General features: G+C 39.2%; 1 protein-coding gene across 1 annotated transcript; it reads left to right on the forward strand.

Moving 5' to 3' along the window:
- Positions 1–3,294: 3,294 nt before the first annotated feature.
- LOC133367656 (vomeronasal type-2 receptor 26-like) lies at positions 3,295–15,067 on the forward strand. The gene is made up of 6 exons (XM_061591752.1): positions 3,295–3,353; positions 8,115–8,406; positions 8,695–9,555; positions 9,884–10,111; positions 12,689–12,815; positions 14,166–15,067. The coding sequence occupies exons 1-6, from the start codon at positions 3,295–3,297 to the stop codon at positions 15,065–15,067; spliced, it is 2,469 nt and encodes an 822-aa protein (XP_061447736.1).
- Positions 15,068–19,754: the final 4,687 nt, after the last annotated feature.

Raw genomic sequence — 19,754 nt, forward strand, 5'->3', positions numbered from 1 at the left:
TAAGAATAACAGGGTTGCACTCCCCTTGTCCTTCTCCCAATAAAGGTCAACCATCAGGGCGACCAAGGCTAATTCAGTCCCATAACCAGGCCTGAACCCAGACTGGAATGGGTCAATGGTTATTATGTAGCAATCTGGCATTAAACAACAGCACACACAGGCCAGTGGGCACAGCAGATGAGTACACAAGGAACCCATCCATGAGAGGAGTGGCAGCAAGGAACAAGGTGCAGATAGGCTTGCCCTTCTCTTCTATGATAATTCACCACCTCCCCATGGCTATATTTTCCCCCACCCATGATCACTGAAATTGGGGTGGCATCACCCATGTTCCTCCATACTAAGACTCCTCCTAAACACCTGATATGGACCCAACTAGAGCCCGCCAACAAAACCTGCCTGAGCCAATTATCTCAGTAGGCCTCTGCAAGAATTGGGAACAGTCATACCCATTCAAAAAATTTCACACAGGGCACATCTACTCCCCCTCTTGTCACACACTCAGGGAGGGCCAGCCTTCTGCCAGTTACAGACTCTCACTCTGAAGGAGACCCTCTTCTATCATTCAGTTCACTGCACAGGCTCTCACCCTGCGCAGAGACTACACGCCCTCCCCACCACCAATCTCCTCTAGATTGGTTTAACAGAAAAACAATAAAACAATTTCTTTTTAAAGAAAGGTAATAGAAGGGGGTAGTACCCTCGCCTTGGGACTTCCCAAGGGGTGACCCCCTTCAGTGTCAACCCCGCCAGCAGCAGACCTGCCACCCAAGTGCAGCTGTGCTTTTATGCCTCCTGACCCAGCCAGCAGCTGATGCAAGAGGCTGCATGATTAACTACAGCCTCTCTTTGGAGCACGGGTCAGGCAGGGGGTCTCAGTCCTTACAGCACTTATCAGGGACTTCAGTTGTCTTGAGGGATAGCAACCCAAAGGAGCGAGCAGCAAGCACCCAGATGCTCAGATACTCACTCCCAGGGCAGGTCTTCTTCAGTCCCCTAGTGCTGCAGCTGTTCCCTTAGAAAGTATAATACATTATAATGGCATCATAAGCTGCATGTACACTTTTTATTTCTGTTCAAAAATTATTTGAAAGATAAAATGTAAAATATATTTTTGCAAGTAATTAAGACAACCCTGCATGTACACATTTATTATAATAACTAAAATTGTTTACTGTGCATACCTATCAAGATCCTGCTGTGATTCTAGATTTCCTGCCACATTATTGCTGCTGAAAGCTATAAACTTACTTGTGATGTGCAGACAAGCAGGAAAAAGAAACTGTTTTCAGCGTTTGAAATGGATTCTAGCTGTTGCCCAGAGGTCAGCAAATCCCTTGTCAATCGCAACCCTGACTGCACTTATTGGCTAAAAACTGAAAGGGCAGGGATCAGAGCAGCAGGCTAGTAACACGTTGTGTGTGGGGGGGTGACATTTTGCTGTATATCTCTTGAACCAGACAACCTAGGAACTTGATTTAAAAAAAAAAATGAAAGCCAAGGGACCAGAGATTGGGAAGTGTTACCCAGCGACCCAGAAAGGGCCCCCAAAACCTGGAGTGTCTTGGCAAAAACTGGAGACTTGGCAACCCTATACGGAACACTTCTGCACCTTCATCACTTTCCATCATTTTCTCTTTCCAGGTTGGCTGAAGGACTGCCTGGCCCTATATTGATCACTGAGATAATATGCAGAGGCCTTATTAACGATAATTCATGTTACATATTATCATTAGGTAATGACCCCTGAAAGGGCACTTTCTTCTGTTGCTCCTGTTCTTTCAAATGTTCTCCTTGTCATAAAGAAGCACCATCTAACCTGCTCTAGACATCTTTTGAAGAAAAATATCTCTCCCCGCTCCCAGACTTTCCCTGATCTCTAAGCTGGATCTTCTCCTTTGGCATATTACAAAATTTTAGTACAGTTTTTAAAAATGTGGTTTGTACTGATAGTTTTACTGTGTATCTGTAATACAGTATTTTTGGTTATTCATACCACATAAATATTATACAGTCACAGGAGTGGATGTATACTGTAGCCAGCATGGTGTTCTCACATTCCGCAATGTTAAATTGAAAATACTCCCCATGCCATTCTGTGCTTCCCATAAGCTCATTCCAAAACAAAACCTTACAAAACGTATAGTCCTGAACTCAGAAATGCTTGCTTAACAACCCTCTTAGTTTTCATAGTGATACACAAAACACAGTAAGAATCGATAGTTCAAAGTGTAAAACAGCCATATTCACAGAGTACCTGTAATCCTATTACTGAACTTGCCCCATACTCTGACCTTCATCTTCTGCAGTTTAAAAGTTAAAAAATGCCTGGTTGATTTTTAATTAATTTAAGAAATTTAACATTTATGTCAATGATAAGCATGCTCACTAACAACCAACTGTCAGTGTTCTAAAAGCCAGACTCACAGCTGTTTGGCTTGGCTAATCAGGTGGCCACACACAATCAAGGCTGTTATTTCCCTTTAGACAGTCATGGCTTCCCCCAAAGAATCCTGGGAAGTGTAATTTGTGAAGGGTGCTGAGAATTGTTGGGAGAATCCTGTTGAATCCTATTGGCCTGACAGGGCTCCAGTGGCCAGAGTCAGCCCTCTTCTGGGGATTGTAGTTCTGTGAGAGGAATAGGGTGTCTCCTAGCAACTCTCAGCACCCTTCACAAACTGTACTTCCCAGGATTCTTTGGGGGAAGCCATGACTGTCTAAAGTGAAATAAAAGTCTGGTGTGATGTGGTCAGGGACAGTTTTGGTTTAAATTTGAGTGGGAGACAATTCTACACACTGTAGAATAAAAAGGTGGTGGAAACCCCCCAAATAATGATACTATTAACAATGTTTTTCTTTTAGAAAGGAAAGGGACTGTCCCTCTGCCCAGTGCCCTCCCACCCAATCTCCTCCTCTCTCCTATTCCTCCCCCTCTCCCCCTTCTTACCTACATCTGCTCTTCCTCCACTCCTCTCCCCCTCCCTGACCCTCCCCCAGGTCAGTTTCACCTATCCTAAGCATGATTGTACAGGAGTAAATCCCACTGAACTCAAAAAGCATACAAATTATCAAACCTGCCCTGCCCTCCTCCTCCCTCCTATCCCTTCCTCTTGCCCCTTCTCTCCCCTTTTTTTTGCCCCTCCTGCCCCTCCCCTCCCTTCCCTATGATTCCCTTACCCCCTCTTCCTCCTCCCCATGGTCAGTTTTACCTATCCTAAGCATCAAAGAGTACCTACCTCTCCCATTCCTGTGAATGATATGCCCACTGTGCATGTATGCCTACCTTCAACCAAGATGGCGGCAGAGGCTTTCCTAATGGCTGATGCCTCCATCACTATCTTGGCTGATGGCAGGTATGCATGTGCAGAGTGTATACCATTTACAGGGATGGGAGATATAGTTAGTATGTGCAGATGGGTTTATTAGCCATGTGCCACTTGTATGGAAGGTTGGGCTATGGCAACGCAGACCCAGGGCGGGTGCCCAAGGGCCCAGGCATGCCTGGTGCCAGCCCTGCTTCTTGTGCCCTGTAGATTTTTGGGGGGAGATATTTATTAAGAACTTTCATGGGCTTCACAGAGGTACTGCTGAGCACATGGGTGTCTGCAGGTGCCATGTTGCTATCTCCTGCTTTAGGCCCAGGTCTTTAAGTTACACCAAATGTGAGTAAGCTCTGTATGTGAACTTTACCCATGTAGTCAAGAACAAAAACAGCCTACAGCATTCTGGCTAGGGGCCTGTGATGGGACCACAAGGCTTGACAGTCCTTTTTCAGCACTTGGACCTTTAAGTAGGCCCCAGCCCATGCTGTCAGGCCATGGCTCCTGAGGAGACCATAGGTAGACATGGCCTGAAGGCTCCACCTGTGTTAGAAGGAGCTGGGCAGGGTTCTCTCAGTCATCTGGCTGAAAGAAGGGAAGGAGGATAGCTGCAGGGTCCCAGCCATAATGAAGAGTGAGGATATCTGGAGGATATAAAAGCCTCAAAGAGGGGAAAGGAAGGCAATGGAAGTCCAGAGGAGAGGCTGAAGTATCTAGAATTCTAAAAGATGGTCCTCTATCAAAAGAGGTTTACTTTTGCTATAGACCCTTGGGAGATATGGGACACTCCTCTTTTGATTGGCCCTTTCCCTTGGGGTACAGCACAGTGCCACAGACTATCCATAAGAAAATAATTGGTGTAAGGTTCAGGAGGGGAAAAAATCCTATTAGTTTTGTCATTCATGATGCACCTTCAAAGGACATTAACACACAGGGACAATTATAATCACACCTATCATTGTCAAAATTACTGGATTCCATAGTCCTACACACAATGGAGATCCAGATGTCATTAACAAGATCAAGAGAATCTGAAAGAAAATATAGAACCCTTGTTTTGTTGAAAACTAGATCTAAACATAGGTAGGGCTCTGTTACTCTGTGTATGGTATTTTTTGCTTTTTATTTTAGGATATTTTTCCATCAGTTGATTCTGCCATGATTTTAAACCCCCCAATAAGACTCCTTGCCCAGTTAATTTTCCAAGATATTTTGTTTTCTTTGCACACCAGAGAGAGAGAGAGAGAAAATTTACCCTTAGAGGGGAAGGTGAGGGGAGAAATATAATAAGCTGTTTAGGAACACTGATAAACACAGAACCATTATTAAATATAAGACTAGGATGTGACACACGGAGTCCCTAAGATGCTAAGCTGTAAATCAGTGTAGCACCACAATCTGCTACCATTCAAAGGAAGCTGTAGCAAAACAGAGAATAGCTATGTACAGTATGGAGAATAGCTACATACAATTGTGAAACATGCAAATCTATGTTGAGAAGCAAAGATTTTTCAACAAGATCATGCTTGTGGTGGTATTGCTACTTGTACTACTGTGTCATACTGTATGCAAGACACATTCTATTAACTGTAGCATATATGATGATCCCCTCCCTATTCCTCATAACTTTTTTCAGCCAGGCGACCTCATCATTGGAGGGATTGTTTCCCAGGTCTTCTTCCTCTACAACAACCTCTCGTTCATGGAACAGCCTACACAGATCATGATTGACGAACCTATGTAATGCATTATTTCTTTTCTTTTACTCTCATTCTGTAATACGTACGGTCATAGTAATTGAGAACACAGAGTAATGCAATGCTGTACTTCGATAAGAATTAACTTGCTATCTGGTGTGAGAAAAGTGACATTTCAGCAACCTACCAGCTTGCTAAACATTTTTGCCCTACCTTCTAAATTTCATTGTTGGGTACAAACCACTAGTATGTTTTCCACCACAAGTCCTTTGAATGAATGGATCCTGTGCATTTCTGCTAAATAATCACATGGTAGTTGGGCTTCTGCAGAATAACTGTGTGAAAAGTTATGCTTTATATTTGTTATATATGTGCTTTCCTCAACCTTTGCCTCCACTTCTGTCCTCTCTCATGCACTTCCAGACTTCTGTTCTTTTTAACTCCATATTACTTTTAATTCTATATTATTTTATTTTAGAAATACCACCAGGTTTCATTTTCCTATTATTTTTACCTCTGCAGTGTGCCTGTCTGAATTTTGATTTATTCCTGAAACTTAAGCCACACTAAAAGGGATTCTCAATCAAATCTGATTTTTATTATAAACTTATTTTAATGTCTTTGTGTATGCTACATATTTTTGCAAAAATAGATATTTGTCCAATGTTAGTTCTGCTCAGAGTAGGCCCACTGAAATCAATAGACCTTTGTTAATTATATCAGTCTATTTATTATTATTATTATTATTATGAGATTTATATCCCACCCCTCCCCCCAGCAGGAGCCCAGGCCAGCAAACAAAAGCACATCATAAAACATCATGAAAACAGACTTTAAAATATATATTCATCATTAAAAACATATTTTAAAAAATCTTTTAAAACATTTTTTTAAAAAGCTTTAAAAACATCTTTTAAAAAAATGCATTAAAATGCATTAAAAAGCAATTCCAACACAGACGCAAACTGGGATAAGAGCTCTAGTTAAAAGGCTTGTTGAAAGAGGAAGGTCTTCAGTAAGCACTGAAAAGATAACAGATGCCACCTTTAAGAAATACTATTTAACAAATACTATTTAAGAAATATATTTCTCTACTCTGAGCAGAATTAACACTGGATAAAATCCAGTCTTGTCCCCAGTTGATGTTTAATGCGTTTAAATTTTTAAAGAGTGATAGCAAAGTATTGTTTTATAAAGTAATTTCTGAATTGGCCTTGAGGCACCATGTGCTGCACACACTTTTTGAATCTGCTGGAATATATTATTGTCTCCATATGTAAACTATTCCAGTTTATATTGATGTTTAAGCATCTATATTATCAATTTGTTATCAAATTACTGTACAATATGGAAGTTTTACTATAGTTTTTGAATTTGACTTTTATTTGTGATATTTTCAGGAAGTTGTAAACTGCTTTGAGGTTGTCTTTGAAATGTGAGGTGGTATCTCCTTTGTTATTTCCAATTGCAATATCATCTCTCATCCCACCTCCTAATTCAAAGCGCCGCACTAAAGTATCTTGGATGTCAGATAATATAAATGATTCATTCTCACTTGCTGAAACTGACTTGATGTTATTCTACATTCCTTCTTTCATTGAAGCTGTTGGACTTGCGAAAGAGATCTCCAGTATATAGAGCAAAATAACAAGAAAGTCGTAGGAGAGATGGGGGAATGTCTCATATATAACAAATCAGAGATGTGAATATTTTTCATCTTCTGCCTTCTTCAGTTGCTCTGGTGTGTTGTAGTTAGGGATGGCCAAACCTGTCAATTTCAGTTTCTTCTAGTTTTTTTTTTCATTTTTCAAATCTTAATTTAGTTCTCCATATTAATACATTGGTTTGCATTATTTATGTACATATAAAAAGTCCTCATGAACATTTAGCAGAATTGTGATGCAGATGTCTCCAAATATATGCATTTTTGTGTGTAATTTCCCCTAATATACATATTTTTGCAAAGCATTTGTACCTGATATACTAGATTTTTATATATGTTTATTTTCACTTATATATTCATTTTTATGCACAGTTTACTCTGGTATATGCATTTTTGTACATATTACTTATCTAGAGAACTGCATTGCAACATTCAGAAAATTGTTAATTTCCAAGACTGGCTTTGCATATTGTTTTAGAAAGTGCTAATTAAGTAGATTCAACTTTACTACATGCAAAGTACATTGAATTTCTCTTCCATCTCTAGTTGGAGCCAAGGTGGTTGTTATAGAAAACTGAAGATACAATACTAAGAAATTTTGCATTTGCTGTAACTGAGAGATACCAGGTTGAAGATATGTGATGTTAAGGTGTTGTCGATATATCCCCCAGATTTACTCTTCTTCCCAATATTATTGGATCAGATGGCATTTCTGCTGCAACAACTGAAAAATCAGAGAGGGTGAGACACACTTTGGTTCACATCAGAGCAGCTGTAAGAGGCATACACCAAAACATTTTCCTTTAAATCATTAACATTTCTATTTTGTAGCAACTATATTAAATATATCATTTTAGTGACTATCTGCATCCTTCTGGGATACAGAGCAATTCTGTATTCTGAATCTCTGAATCAGCATGATTTGGCCTGGGATGCAGGATTCATCCAAATCTGATTACTACTACAAACAGAGACAGACAGACAGACAGACAGAGACAGAGAGAGACAGACACACAGATACACTGGGTTTTCACACAACTATACTCAATGTAGACTCATTGAAATGAACGATCCTAAAATAGTCATGCCCATTTGTTGCACAGTATCTACTCTGAGTATGTCTAATGTTGGATTCAACCCTAACATACGCATACTTTGGGCTGATGGCTGTGGGTGGAATTGACAAAAATAAGTTCAGGGCATCATCTTTAAGCAGTAGAGTGATCCCAAAACATTTAGACCATTTTGTTCTTCATGGAAGGAATATCTATTTCTGATGTCATTTTTCCCCACTCTATTATCATCTTCTATTATTTTAAGGTAAATCTCAGTGTTGAACATGTTCAGATGAATGATGATGGTGAGTACAAATGCATTTTTGTTATTGTTATTGCTGTTGATGCTTAATTAAACAACCTATAACTCTTATCACAGTTCAGTGCCTAAGAACTACCAGCATATCCTGGCCTTAGCATTTGCTGTCAACGAGATCAATGAGAACCCCACAATCTTGTCAAATATCACTCTGGGTTTCCATATTCTCAATAGCTACTACACTGCACGGACAACCTATAAGGCCACACTGAGCCTCCTTTCCACACAACAGATGTTTGTCCCAAACTTCAGGTGTCACAACCAGAACAACCTGATAGCTCTCATTGGAGGATGCATTTCCGATATTTCTGCCAATATGGCTGTCATTTCAGAAAGTAAGAAGACTCCACAGGTAAGCTGTGTACATGAGGGCATCAAGATTTCACAATGCAGCATACCAACTTGATTTTAAGAAAGCACTTGAAAATGTTCCTCCTGCTATTTTGCTAAACAAATTAGTAAAATATAGGTCTAATGATAATATCAACATGTGGATTGGAATCTGTTAGGAATGCTTTAATTTTGGATTTTGTACATTACATAGGGTGTTGGACTAGATAATCTTCAGAATGCACTACAGCTCTATAATTCTAAGATATAATATTCTCTTCATCTTAGAAAATGGTAATTTTTATTTCAGCTCACTTATGGATCATTTTTGCCATCAGAGGGTGTCGGAATACATTTTCCTTTTTTGTACCATATGGTCCCAAATGAAGCCAAACAGCACATGGGAGCTGTCTGGTTGCTTCAGCATTTTGGATGGACATGGGTTGGGCTCTTTGCTGTGGATAATGACAAAGGAGACCAGTTTTTACAAACAATGGTGCCAGTGTTTTCCCAGAATGGCATCTGTTATGCCTTCATCATAAGAATACCGATATGGAATTATGTAGATGAACTGATACACTTGCTTGTACAGCACTGGGAAACCTATGTAATTATCATCCAGAAAAATGCCAATGTATTGTTTGTATATGGAGAACCTCCATCCTTTCAAGTTTTGAGAATATTGCTGTTTCTAGCACCCTTTATGGCATTGCCTCCTCTGGGTAAAGTGTGGATTGTCACATCCCACTGGGATTTTGAATCACTGTCTGTTCAAAAGATTTGGGAAATGCAAACCTTCCATGGTTCCATATCCTTCACTGTTCACTCAAATCAGCCATTAGGATTCCAAAAGTTCATTCAAAAGATAAGACCTGCCTGGGCCAAAGGAGATGGTTTTATCCAGGACTTCTGGCAGCAGTCATTCAGCTGTTCATTAAAAATGTCTATGGGACTGAAGGGAGAGGAGGAGAAAACCTGCACTGGGGAGGAGAAGCTGGAGAACATTCCTGGAATCTTATTTGAAATGAAGATGACTGGTCACAGCTACAGTGTCTACAATGCCGTCTATGCTGTGGCACATGCTTTGCATGCCATATATGAATACAGCTCTAAACATAGAAGAGTGGCAGAAGGTGGAAGATTGATATTTCAGAATGTGCAGCCATGGCAGGTAATTACAACTCAACATCTTTAATTTTTTTGAAAAGCAGATTATGTTTTCATCCAAAGGTTAAAAGGATCCCTTAGACTCCATAAAACAATTGCACCAAAATTATTTCAGATTTGTTTTTCTTTTGCTGTTGTTTTTAAATTAGCTTAGATAATATAGTGAATTTTAAAGCCCACTTGAAGACAAATGAAAAGAAGACAGCTGGAGAAAAGAAAGTCACCACATACACTGTCCAAAAAAGTGTTTGAAAATCCTTTGTGAAACTCATGGAAATGATTTCAATATCTACTTGTCCTTTTGTTACTATTATCTTTGTATCTGTATCTAGGTCCATCATTTTCTAAGACGTATCCTATTCAATAACAGTGTTGGAGATACTGTGAGCTTTGACGACAATGCAGAACTCATTGTAGGTTTTGATGTAACAAATTGGCTGATGTTTCCCAATGGCTCGGTGGTTAGAGTAAAAGTTGGAAGACTGGAACCTCAAGCTCCTCCGGGCAAACAGTTAACCATTAACGATGGCCAAATTGTCTGGCATCAAAGATTTAATCAGGTGAGACATCACTTTGGATTCTTGCCTAAATTCAAATTTAAATCAAAGTATAAGAACATTTCCCTCCCGAACAATGTCAATTGTTTTTTTTCTGATCAAAAGTTGTCATATAATTCAATTTTAATGTGATATCTTACTGCATTCCAACTTTATTATTGCTAAAAAGCCGCAGAATCTTGTTATTTCATTAACTGATTTCTAGAAAATAAAATAAATCCTCAAACATAGACTTGAGTGTCTGGGGTGGGTTAGGGTGGGTGCACTTGCTGTGGTCTATAGGAATCAGTGGTCAGTCCACTGCAGTATTTATTTATTTATTCTATTTATGAAGAGCTTCCCATAAAATATCTCAAAGTGGTTTCACAATAAAGATATTAGCAATAAAAAGAATTACATAATTCCATATATAAAACAGTTATAACTATTTAAAAAAAATAAAAACACTTTCATATATAAGAACATATATAAGAATAAGCTAGAGTCCGATTCCTATATCATATGGAATGACCTTTGGATGAAATAGTATCTGCTTGAGGCCCTGTCCTGCAGAGAACAGTGATCAGTTAGGTTTATAAGTGGTGAGACAATCTCAAGGCTTTGTACCCCAATACCTGCACCTTGAACTGTAGGAGTGCTGGGGAGGGCAGCCCTGTAGCCATGGGGGACAAATGGGAGTGCTACTCCCTGAGAGTTGTGCTTCACCCCCTCCCTAGGATTTTTTTGGAAATTGATTTCTTTTCCATTTGTGACATGACAAACAATGACAGTCTCCATTTAAAGGATGATAACTTTTTTTAAGAACAGGAGCAATTTAAGAATAGGACCCTATGAAAAATTCAGTGAATAAGTGACCCTTGAAGAATTAAATATTAGAACTTTGTATTACGGGTAGAGTTAGACTCGATCCCTTTCCTTTGCTCTTATTTCAGTTTCAGTTGTGTTCTCTATCCAGCCAGCAATAAAGATGCATGTTTGTTTGCCTGCAGTAACAAGTAAGAGTTTGTTTATTCTGATGTTATTATAATGAGTAGAGCAGGACTGGCTGTTTATTGCAAAAGGGATAATTTAAAGTAATCTGAAAAAATGGCTATCCTAAGTTATCCTGTACTCTTTTAAAGTTCCCAGTAAACTCACAATCATAGTGGCTATTTTTTCTTCTTTTTCTTAAGGAATTCCCTAGACAATACAAATATTGCTGTGTACACCACAGTTAGCTAGCTGGGTGGGTGGGTAGGTGGCTACCTATACTGTAACTCAGGCCTAATTTCTGATTTTCCCAATATGTGAACCTCAGTGTGAAGCCTTTTCAAAGTTTCTGAACAGAAAAACCAGGAAAAAAATCCAATTGCTTTCCATATTTAGCTTCCAATTGCTTAGTTATAGCAGCCAGAAGTTTTCCCTTCATTGTCCAACAGGAAGGAAAATCTGAAGGTCAAGAACAAGACTAGAAGGAGGGATTCTTAAAGGAGGTGTTAACAAACATACACTAAAGTAATTATTTTCTCTCTGCCCTTCCCTAAACTTGTAGTATGGACAAGTTTGTTTTTTGGGTAGAACCTAAAACTGAGATTCCTAATGCAGAATCTAAGCCAAGCTCAGGAGCTCACTGTTATTACCAAAATGGATCAGTTCATGAAAAGTCATAACATAGGGACAGACCACAGGTGAAAAAGAACTGTAGCTATAGTCAAAGACAAGATTTTGAGTCTGGTATTCCTGGGGATCTCTCAAAAAAGGGTGAGACAATTCAACAGATTAAACTTCATGTAAGTTAACACACTCTCTTGTTGGAGGAGGAGTGAAGGGGAAGGTCACTGCCTTTTCCTTCCCGTGGCATGGCCCTCACATCCTCTCCACCAGTGCCGGGGGGGGGGGATTGGCTGGCACTATGCACCTCACACCAATGCCCCACCTAGAAATGTGGCTGCCGCACCTAACAAGAAAGGTTGGCTATAGGGCTGGGTGGGGGGTTGTTTGCCCCTTGACATTAACACTATGGGGTTCCCCTGAGCTCTATTTTGTCCTCTTTGCTATTCATGGGAGACCAATCAGATGAAATGAAACTTTATCCAGAGAAGATGGAAGTACTGTGTAGGCTGTCTACCCAGTTAGGTGGGACTGAGAGGGTTGCACTCCTCCTAAAAGAGCAGATTCATAGTTTGAAGATGTTGTTTGATCCAGCCTTGTCACTTGAGGCACAGGTGACCTCAGTGGTTCAGAATATCTTTTTCTACACTAATAAAAGTGTAATTATTACACTAACTACAATCCTTTCTGGATAGAGATAGGCTTGCAACAGTTGTTGACACACAGATAACTTCCTCGTACTGATAACCTCATATGAATCTCAAGACTGGATTGCTGCAACGTCATCTGTGTGGGACTGCCCTTGGGCCTAGCGTGGAAGCCCTAGCTGGTGCGGAATGACAGTATAAGATGGGCAGTATCAACATGGCATAATAAAGAAACAGTAAATAATTGTAATGATCCCTCAAGCTCCCATGAAATTTGCTGTCATCTCTATTGTCAACTCTCCAACTCTCGTACTGCTAATTTGTCTTTTATGATCCTTTGTAGGTGCTGCCTCTTTCTGTTTGCAATGACAACTGCCATCCTGGCTATAGCAGGAAAAAGAAAGAGGGAGAGAAATTTTGCTGCTATGATTGTGCTCCTTGTCCAGAAGGGATGATCTCTGACAAGAAGGGTAGGAGGCATAATGTACAGAGAGATGTTTTTAAATCTGCAATGTATTTATTATTTATTCATTTGGAGGATGAGAATTCCTTAAATGGTTCATAATACACATTTTAAAATTAATCAAACAATTTTTTTAAAAAAATAACAGTTTGAGAGAGAGAAAGACAGAAGGCAGCTAAATATTCATTAAAGGCTGCCATCCTACACGGAAGAGTGAATAATGAAGGTAGTTGAGCTGTTACATATAATAGCCTGTTGGTAGGAAATATTTATTTAGGTAATCTGCCCCTGAGGTGTTCAGGGCTTCAACAGGCATCACCTGGAAATTTGAATTGGGTTTCAAAATGGCTTACAAAGTGGAAATAATAAAACTGACTTACTTTACAGGTTCATTTTAAACCAAATCTCCAGATGTTCTAACATCTGCCTCTGTGTTTGACAGCAAAACTCTAACTATTTCCTGTTATCCAAAAATATATACTTCAGCCAATAACTTTTAGGTCAGTTGGATCTAGTCTCATAGTTGCAATTTATTCCCATTGAAATCACTAAGACTTCAAATTGTGACTAAATTTTCATGCTGATTTCAATGGGACTGACAAATTTATTGTACCGCCACAAAAGTGGCTGTATATTATAGCCAGCATGGATTTTTTGCATTCCACCATGTTAAATTGAAAATACCCCCATGCCATTCTGCTGCTTCCCAATAAGCTCATTTCAAAACAAAATCTTACAAAACTTACAGTCCTGAACTCAAAAACACTTGCTTAATGACCGTCTAGGTTTTCATGGTGATACACAAAACAGAGAGAATCCTGAGTTCAAAGTCTAAAACAACAGTAAAAATATCCAGATTTCTGTCAGATTTCTCATATTCTGTTGAAATTAATTAAAAATCAACCATGTTCACAGAGTACCTGTAATCCTATTACTGACTTTGCCTCATGTCTGACCTTCATCTTCTGCAGTTAAAAGGTTAAAAATAATGCATGGCTGATTTTTAATTAATTTAAGAAAATTAACACTGGAGGTTGTGATAACTCAGTATGCTCAGTAAGAATCAACTGTCAGTGTTCTAAAAGCCAGACTAATAGCTGTTTGGTTTGGCTAATCAGGGTCAGCTTTGATTTAAATTTGGGTGGAAGACTACACATGTCTGTGGTAGAATAAAAAAGGTGGGGAAATCTCAATTTCTGATGCCCAGAAAAGCATAGTCACTATTGTTCACCAGCTCAAGTTAAAGAACCTCAAGAACATAACAAAGAGACACTCTCATTGGCAACTACAACTGATTCCATTATATGGATGTTTGTCAATGACTTGAAATATTTAAAAAGCTCTTCCTCTTTTTCAGATGTAGATGCTTGTGTCAATTGTCCAGAAGACCAGTATTCCAATGAGGACAAAACTCAGTGCATTTCCAGAGTTCCAAGTTACCTCTCTTACAAAGAAACTTTCGGGATGATCTTAACTATCTTTGCTATTTCTCTCTCTTTCATTACAATTCTAGTACTTGGGACTTTTGTGAAGCACAAAGACACTCCCATAGTCAAAGCCAACAATCAAACCCTCACATACACCCTCCTCATCTCCCTCCTCCTTTGCTTCCTCTGCTCCTTACTCTTCATTGGACAGCCTGGAAAGGTCACCTGTCTTCTCCGACAAACGACTTTTGGTATCATCTTTTCTGTAGCTCTTTCCAGCATTTTGGCAAAAACCATCACTGTAGTTCTAGCATTCATGGCAACCAAACCAGGATCTAGGATGAGAAAATGGGTGGGAAAGGGACTGGCAAATTCTATTGTCCTTTGTTGTTCTGCCTTTCAAGTTGGCATTTGTACTCTTTGGTTAAGTACTTCCCCTCCATTCCCAGATAGGGACACACACTCTTTAAATGGGAAAATCATATTGGAATGCAATGAGGGTTCAGTTATCATGTTTTACTATGTGTTGGGCTATATGGGCTTCCTGGCCACTATCAGCTTCTTTGTGGCTTTTCTTGCCAGAAAATTACCAGACAGTTTCAATGAAGCTAAGTTCATTACTTTCAGCATGTTGGTGTTTTGCAGTGTTTGGTTATCATTTGTTCCAACCTACCTGAGCACCAAAGGAAAATACATGGTGGCTGTGGAAATCTTCTCCATCTTGACCTCTAGTGCTGGATTACTGGGTTGCATTTTTTCCCCTAAATGCTACATCATTGTGCTTAGACCTCAGCTTAACAACAGGGAGCAACTAAGAAGAAAACCAAAATGAAAGAATATGCCCATCTCTTCATTAACCTCCTATATACTGTATATATGGAAATGCTGATGCTAGGGACCTCATGAGAATTCAAGCATGGATAATTACTTAGGCAAACATTTCTGTTCAAATTCTTGCAAGAGGACTTCAACCATGCACAGCCTACCTTAGTGGGCTGACTTCTTTGATTCTGCTTGTATTGTTGTAATTGTTATTTTAATGCCTGTTCACTCATTATGGAGAGACCACTAAGCAGCTAAGGTTACTGTGTTGTCTTTGGTGAGAGACTTTATCAAAAGGGTTTAAAAAAAAAAGTCCAAGTACACAGTGTCTACTCGATCATTCCTATGCACATATTTATTAACACACTCAAAGAACTCTAAAAGATTTGTTAGAAAAGAGAAGGCCGTTCTTCAACATGATTTGTTCTTCTATATGATTGGGAAATGTAAATGTATATTTAATAATGTTTTCTACCAGTTTCAGTTTTGCAGAATCCTCCTAGAACCCTTTTTAATGCCTGGTGTTAAACTGGCCACTTTCCAGTATTCAGGCACAGATGCTAATCTTAGTATAAGTTACATATTTTTATTAGAAAAACAATTTCACATTTGAGTTCTTTAAGAATTTTTAGGTAGATGCCATCTGGACCCAATGATTTGTTAATTTTTAATTTGTCAATAAGGCATAGAGTTTCATTCCTCAGACTCCCTTCCTGAAAAAGTCTGTTCAGGCAGAAAGATTTGCACTACAACTGTATTGTCTGTAGTGAGGGCAGGTGCAAATAATTATTTCAGCTTCTCTGCAATCTCCTTTTTCTCCTTTAGCACGCTTTTGACTTCCTTGTCATCCAAAACCCCAACTACCTCCCTAGCTGATTTCCTGGTTTTAACATATTTAAAGAATTTGTTACTGTTGATTTTAATGTTTTAGCAATATTCTCCTTTAACACCCCCCCTTCCCATCTTATTATCTGATCATACTTCCTCTGCCAAAGTTTGTGTTCTTTTTTGTTCTCCACATTTGGACAAAATTTCCATTTTCTGAAAGATGCCTTCTTGCCTCTAATACTTGTCTTTTTCACCTTTCTCCTTAACCATGCTAGCGTACTTTTGGTCTTGCTGGTGTATTTCCTGATCTGAGATATACTAAGAATGGAATGCGTGAATTCTCAATGTTGCTATGGCATATAAATTTGAGATGGATGAACAGAGTTGGTACTTTTTTAAAAAAACTGCCCCAAGCTTTCTTTGCCACTGATGAAGCTTACAAGAATATCACCAAAGTATTGTCACCATATGAGTGCTGTGTGTGCTTAAGGATGGCTCGTGCTGATTTGTCCATGAATAGATTAAACCCATAGCTGGGCCTTGTATTGTTGGTTGTGTTTCTGGTTAAATATAAAGTTGTTGCAAATAAAAACCAGTGCAACTAAGGTGATGATAACTTCTGTAGGAAGTTCCTTGGTGTTTCTGCTGTCCAAAAATCCATTTGAAGGCTGAATACCATTCATTATGTGGTAAATCATTATAAAGTGAAGTGACATCAGGAATTACAGGTATAGGATTGGTTTTAAGTTGGTGTTGCTTATCCAGGTTCTCTGTTTTCAGCAGAAAATTCTGTTATTGCCTCCCCTCAGTTACATATACACATGTACATAACTGACAAGTTTTCGGGCACACCATGAGGAAATTGTTGTTTACACTAATATGAAGGGGAATTAACAAAGAGACAACAAACCACAGATTGGAATATACGAATGTACAGCTTTATTTTAAAGAAGTTGGTTAATGTGCAGGTAATTACAGAATAAAATGATTGATTCAGCAAGCAGAATTCAGAGTGGACTGGTTGTGTTCTAGTTACACCAGAGATGTTTCAGATAAGAGGTACCTATTACCAAATACTGAGAAGGGGTTATACATAGGAATATAGAAAGCTGCCTTGTATTGAATCAGACCATTGATCTGTCTAACTCAATATTGTTTATACTGACAAGCAGTGGCTCTCCAAGTCTCCAGACAGGGAACATTCTCAGCCCTACCTGGAGATGCAGATGACTGAACCTGGGACCTTCTGCTTGCAAAGCAGATGCTATACCACAGAACAATGGTCCTCGAGACAAACAGACACATAAGTATGCCAATTGGGATAAAGCTAGAGAAAATGTGCAGCACTGATGGTAGCATGACTAACTTGCTTAGAGGGGGCAGAAGAAGGACTGGAGCACAGATACCACCTCTTCTAGAGGAAGAACAGAAACCTTCATGAGGTTGGTCAAGGCACCAAGGCAACAACTTAAGTTGTCTGTGATAGGGAATTTGGGACAAGAGGAGCACTGCATGTTCCTGAAACCTGATGTGTTTGCAAGGCTTCTTTAGACAGAGGCTTAGAAAGTAAGCACATGCTATGTTTCTCCAGCTGAACCAAATAAGAAACACACAGAGGGGACAGTAATATTGGGGTTAAAAGAAATGAAGGAGATTGAATCTAACTAGGGGGAAAGGTTCAAGCTCTCTCGCGTTGCCCTCAAAGTTGTTTATCTCTGAGCTGAGCCCAAAACTGAATACTGAATTCTAGTTAGTGGTACCTCTTTTTGGCTTAAATGCAAAAGGGACATGGTTTTCCAAGACGGGAATGAGTTTCTAGGCCATATAATGGGTGCTGCATGCAAAGACAAGGTAGTGAGCAAAAGAAATATCCATGTGTATATCCATGTGTAGATAAATCAGCAATAAGAAAGCCAGTGTGGTGTAGTGGTTAAGGTGTTGGACCACGACCTGGGAGAGCAGGGTTCAAATCCCCACACAGCCATGAAGCTCACTGGGTGACCTTGGACCAGTCACTGCCTCTCAGCCTCAGAGGAAGACAATGGTAAACCCCCTCTGAATACCGCTTACCCTGAAAACCCTATTCATAGGGCCTCCATAAGTCGGAATTGACTTGAAGAAAGTACATTTATATTTGTATACCTCTGGTAGAGGGTTCTGACCTTATTCTATACTAACAAGTGCATATGGTTGTGACAGGCAATGCCTAGGGCATAGTATTTTTGTTCACAGGCTAATAAAGACAAATTCAGGATGAGTCTGGAGCTGGCTAAATCAGGCTATGGCTCATGTTGTGAGAAAGGTATTTGCATGATCTGGAGTTCTCAGACTTTTTGCATAGGTAGCGAGAGTCACTCTGATTGATCAATGTAAATAAAGATCAGCAAGTATAAAGACAACGTTCCTGCCCTATATGCAAGAGCTCTTGTTTTCATACTGTTTCTTGATCAAATTGAGATTTAGAGTCAAGGTGCCTCAGGCACACTTAAAAGGGTAATGGGCTAAATTCCTCATCAATAATTCTTTTCTTGTTACAATTTTAATTCCCATCATTCTCCTTTCTGTCATTTTGTTACCCTTGTTTCCTCCTTTCCCCCACCCCCTTTGTAGTCTTCCCGATGAATGCAGAGAAGGGATTGCATAGTGTGGCCCCACCACTTACAGACCCTTTGCCTACCCACTGAGGGCATTCTACTCAAAAGGATTTTAGATAGTAGAGCAGGAAACAGACTAGATCTGAGAATGTAACAGAGCTGCTGCCAGTCACTGTGCTGAGCTACATGATCTTTGAATATACTTTTTAAGTATGCCCAGAGAAACTCCTTTTCTTAATTGTTCCCCTTCTCACAGACACAGTTAAAATTTAGAATTTAGAAATTTACATGGGCCAGATAACTTTTTTTCTTTTAGCATACACATTGGTAGTACTGGTTAAATAAATGTTTTAATAATTTTAAATATAAATGGGACAAACAATAACTGGAAGTAATGTGTTAAAGGAGATATTCCCATCAACATGGGGCTCATCCTTGAATGCTCCAGGCCTTTCACTTTGCATTTAAACTCAGACCTTCTAGTTATGTCAAGTATGTGTTCTGTGAATGAACATAACTCTGATTCTTAGTACAAGCAGACTGGATGTGTCATGTACTTCTAATTATCCCTTTAAGAAGAAAATAACAGTTGTAAGTTTAAGGGGGGGGGAGATCTTAGCAGCTTGAAATGCTTGATTCAACTTCAAAGTGAAACAGCACACTGGGGAAGTGATAATCATCCCTAACATTGTTAAAATTACTAGTTTCTATCTTTGGACACAATGGACATCTAGATCCTGCTAGCAAGATCAACAATCAGCATCTTTAAAAGCTATAAAACCCTTCCTATGTTCAGAATTGGATCTGGACAAGTGCAAGGCTTTTTTCCTCATTTGTAGGGTCATTTCCCTAAGGGTATGCTTCCACCAGCTGATTCTCCACTGATGTTGAACCCCCCAAAATTATACTCATTAATATTTCTGTTTCTAATCACTTTGTCACCAGTTTATCTTCCACTTTCCAGTTATTTTTTGTAACAATTGGACCTCATTAACAATGTTTTAATTAACATGAACACTCGTGCATGCTTCCTTACCATAATGTATCTTACATCCTTTTGGACAACTATCTTGTTGCACCTTCATATTAGTCATTACTTTTTTTATCATCACTGCTTTTTGACTTCTCATTTACAAAATGATTTCAATGTACTTAACTGAGAGTTCTCACAGTTACTTTCTTTTCTTTGTACATCACAGCAAAGTTATTCATACCTATAGATAAACAGGTACACACACACATACACACACAAATATATTTGGTTCAGCGACACTG

Source organism: Rhineura floridana, chromosome 11 (assembly GCF_030035675.1).
Source record: "Rhineura floridana isolate rRhiFlo1 chromosome 11, rRhiFlo1.hap2, whole genome shotgun sequence".
NCBI classification, from domain to species: domain Eukaryota; kingdom Metazoa; phylum Chordata; class Lepidosauria; order Squamata; family Rhineuridae; genus Rhineura; species Rhineura floridana.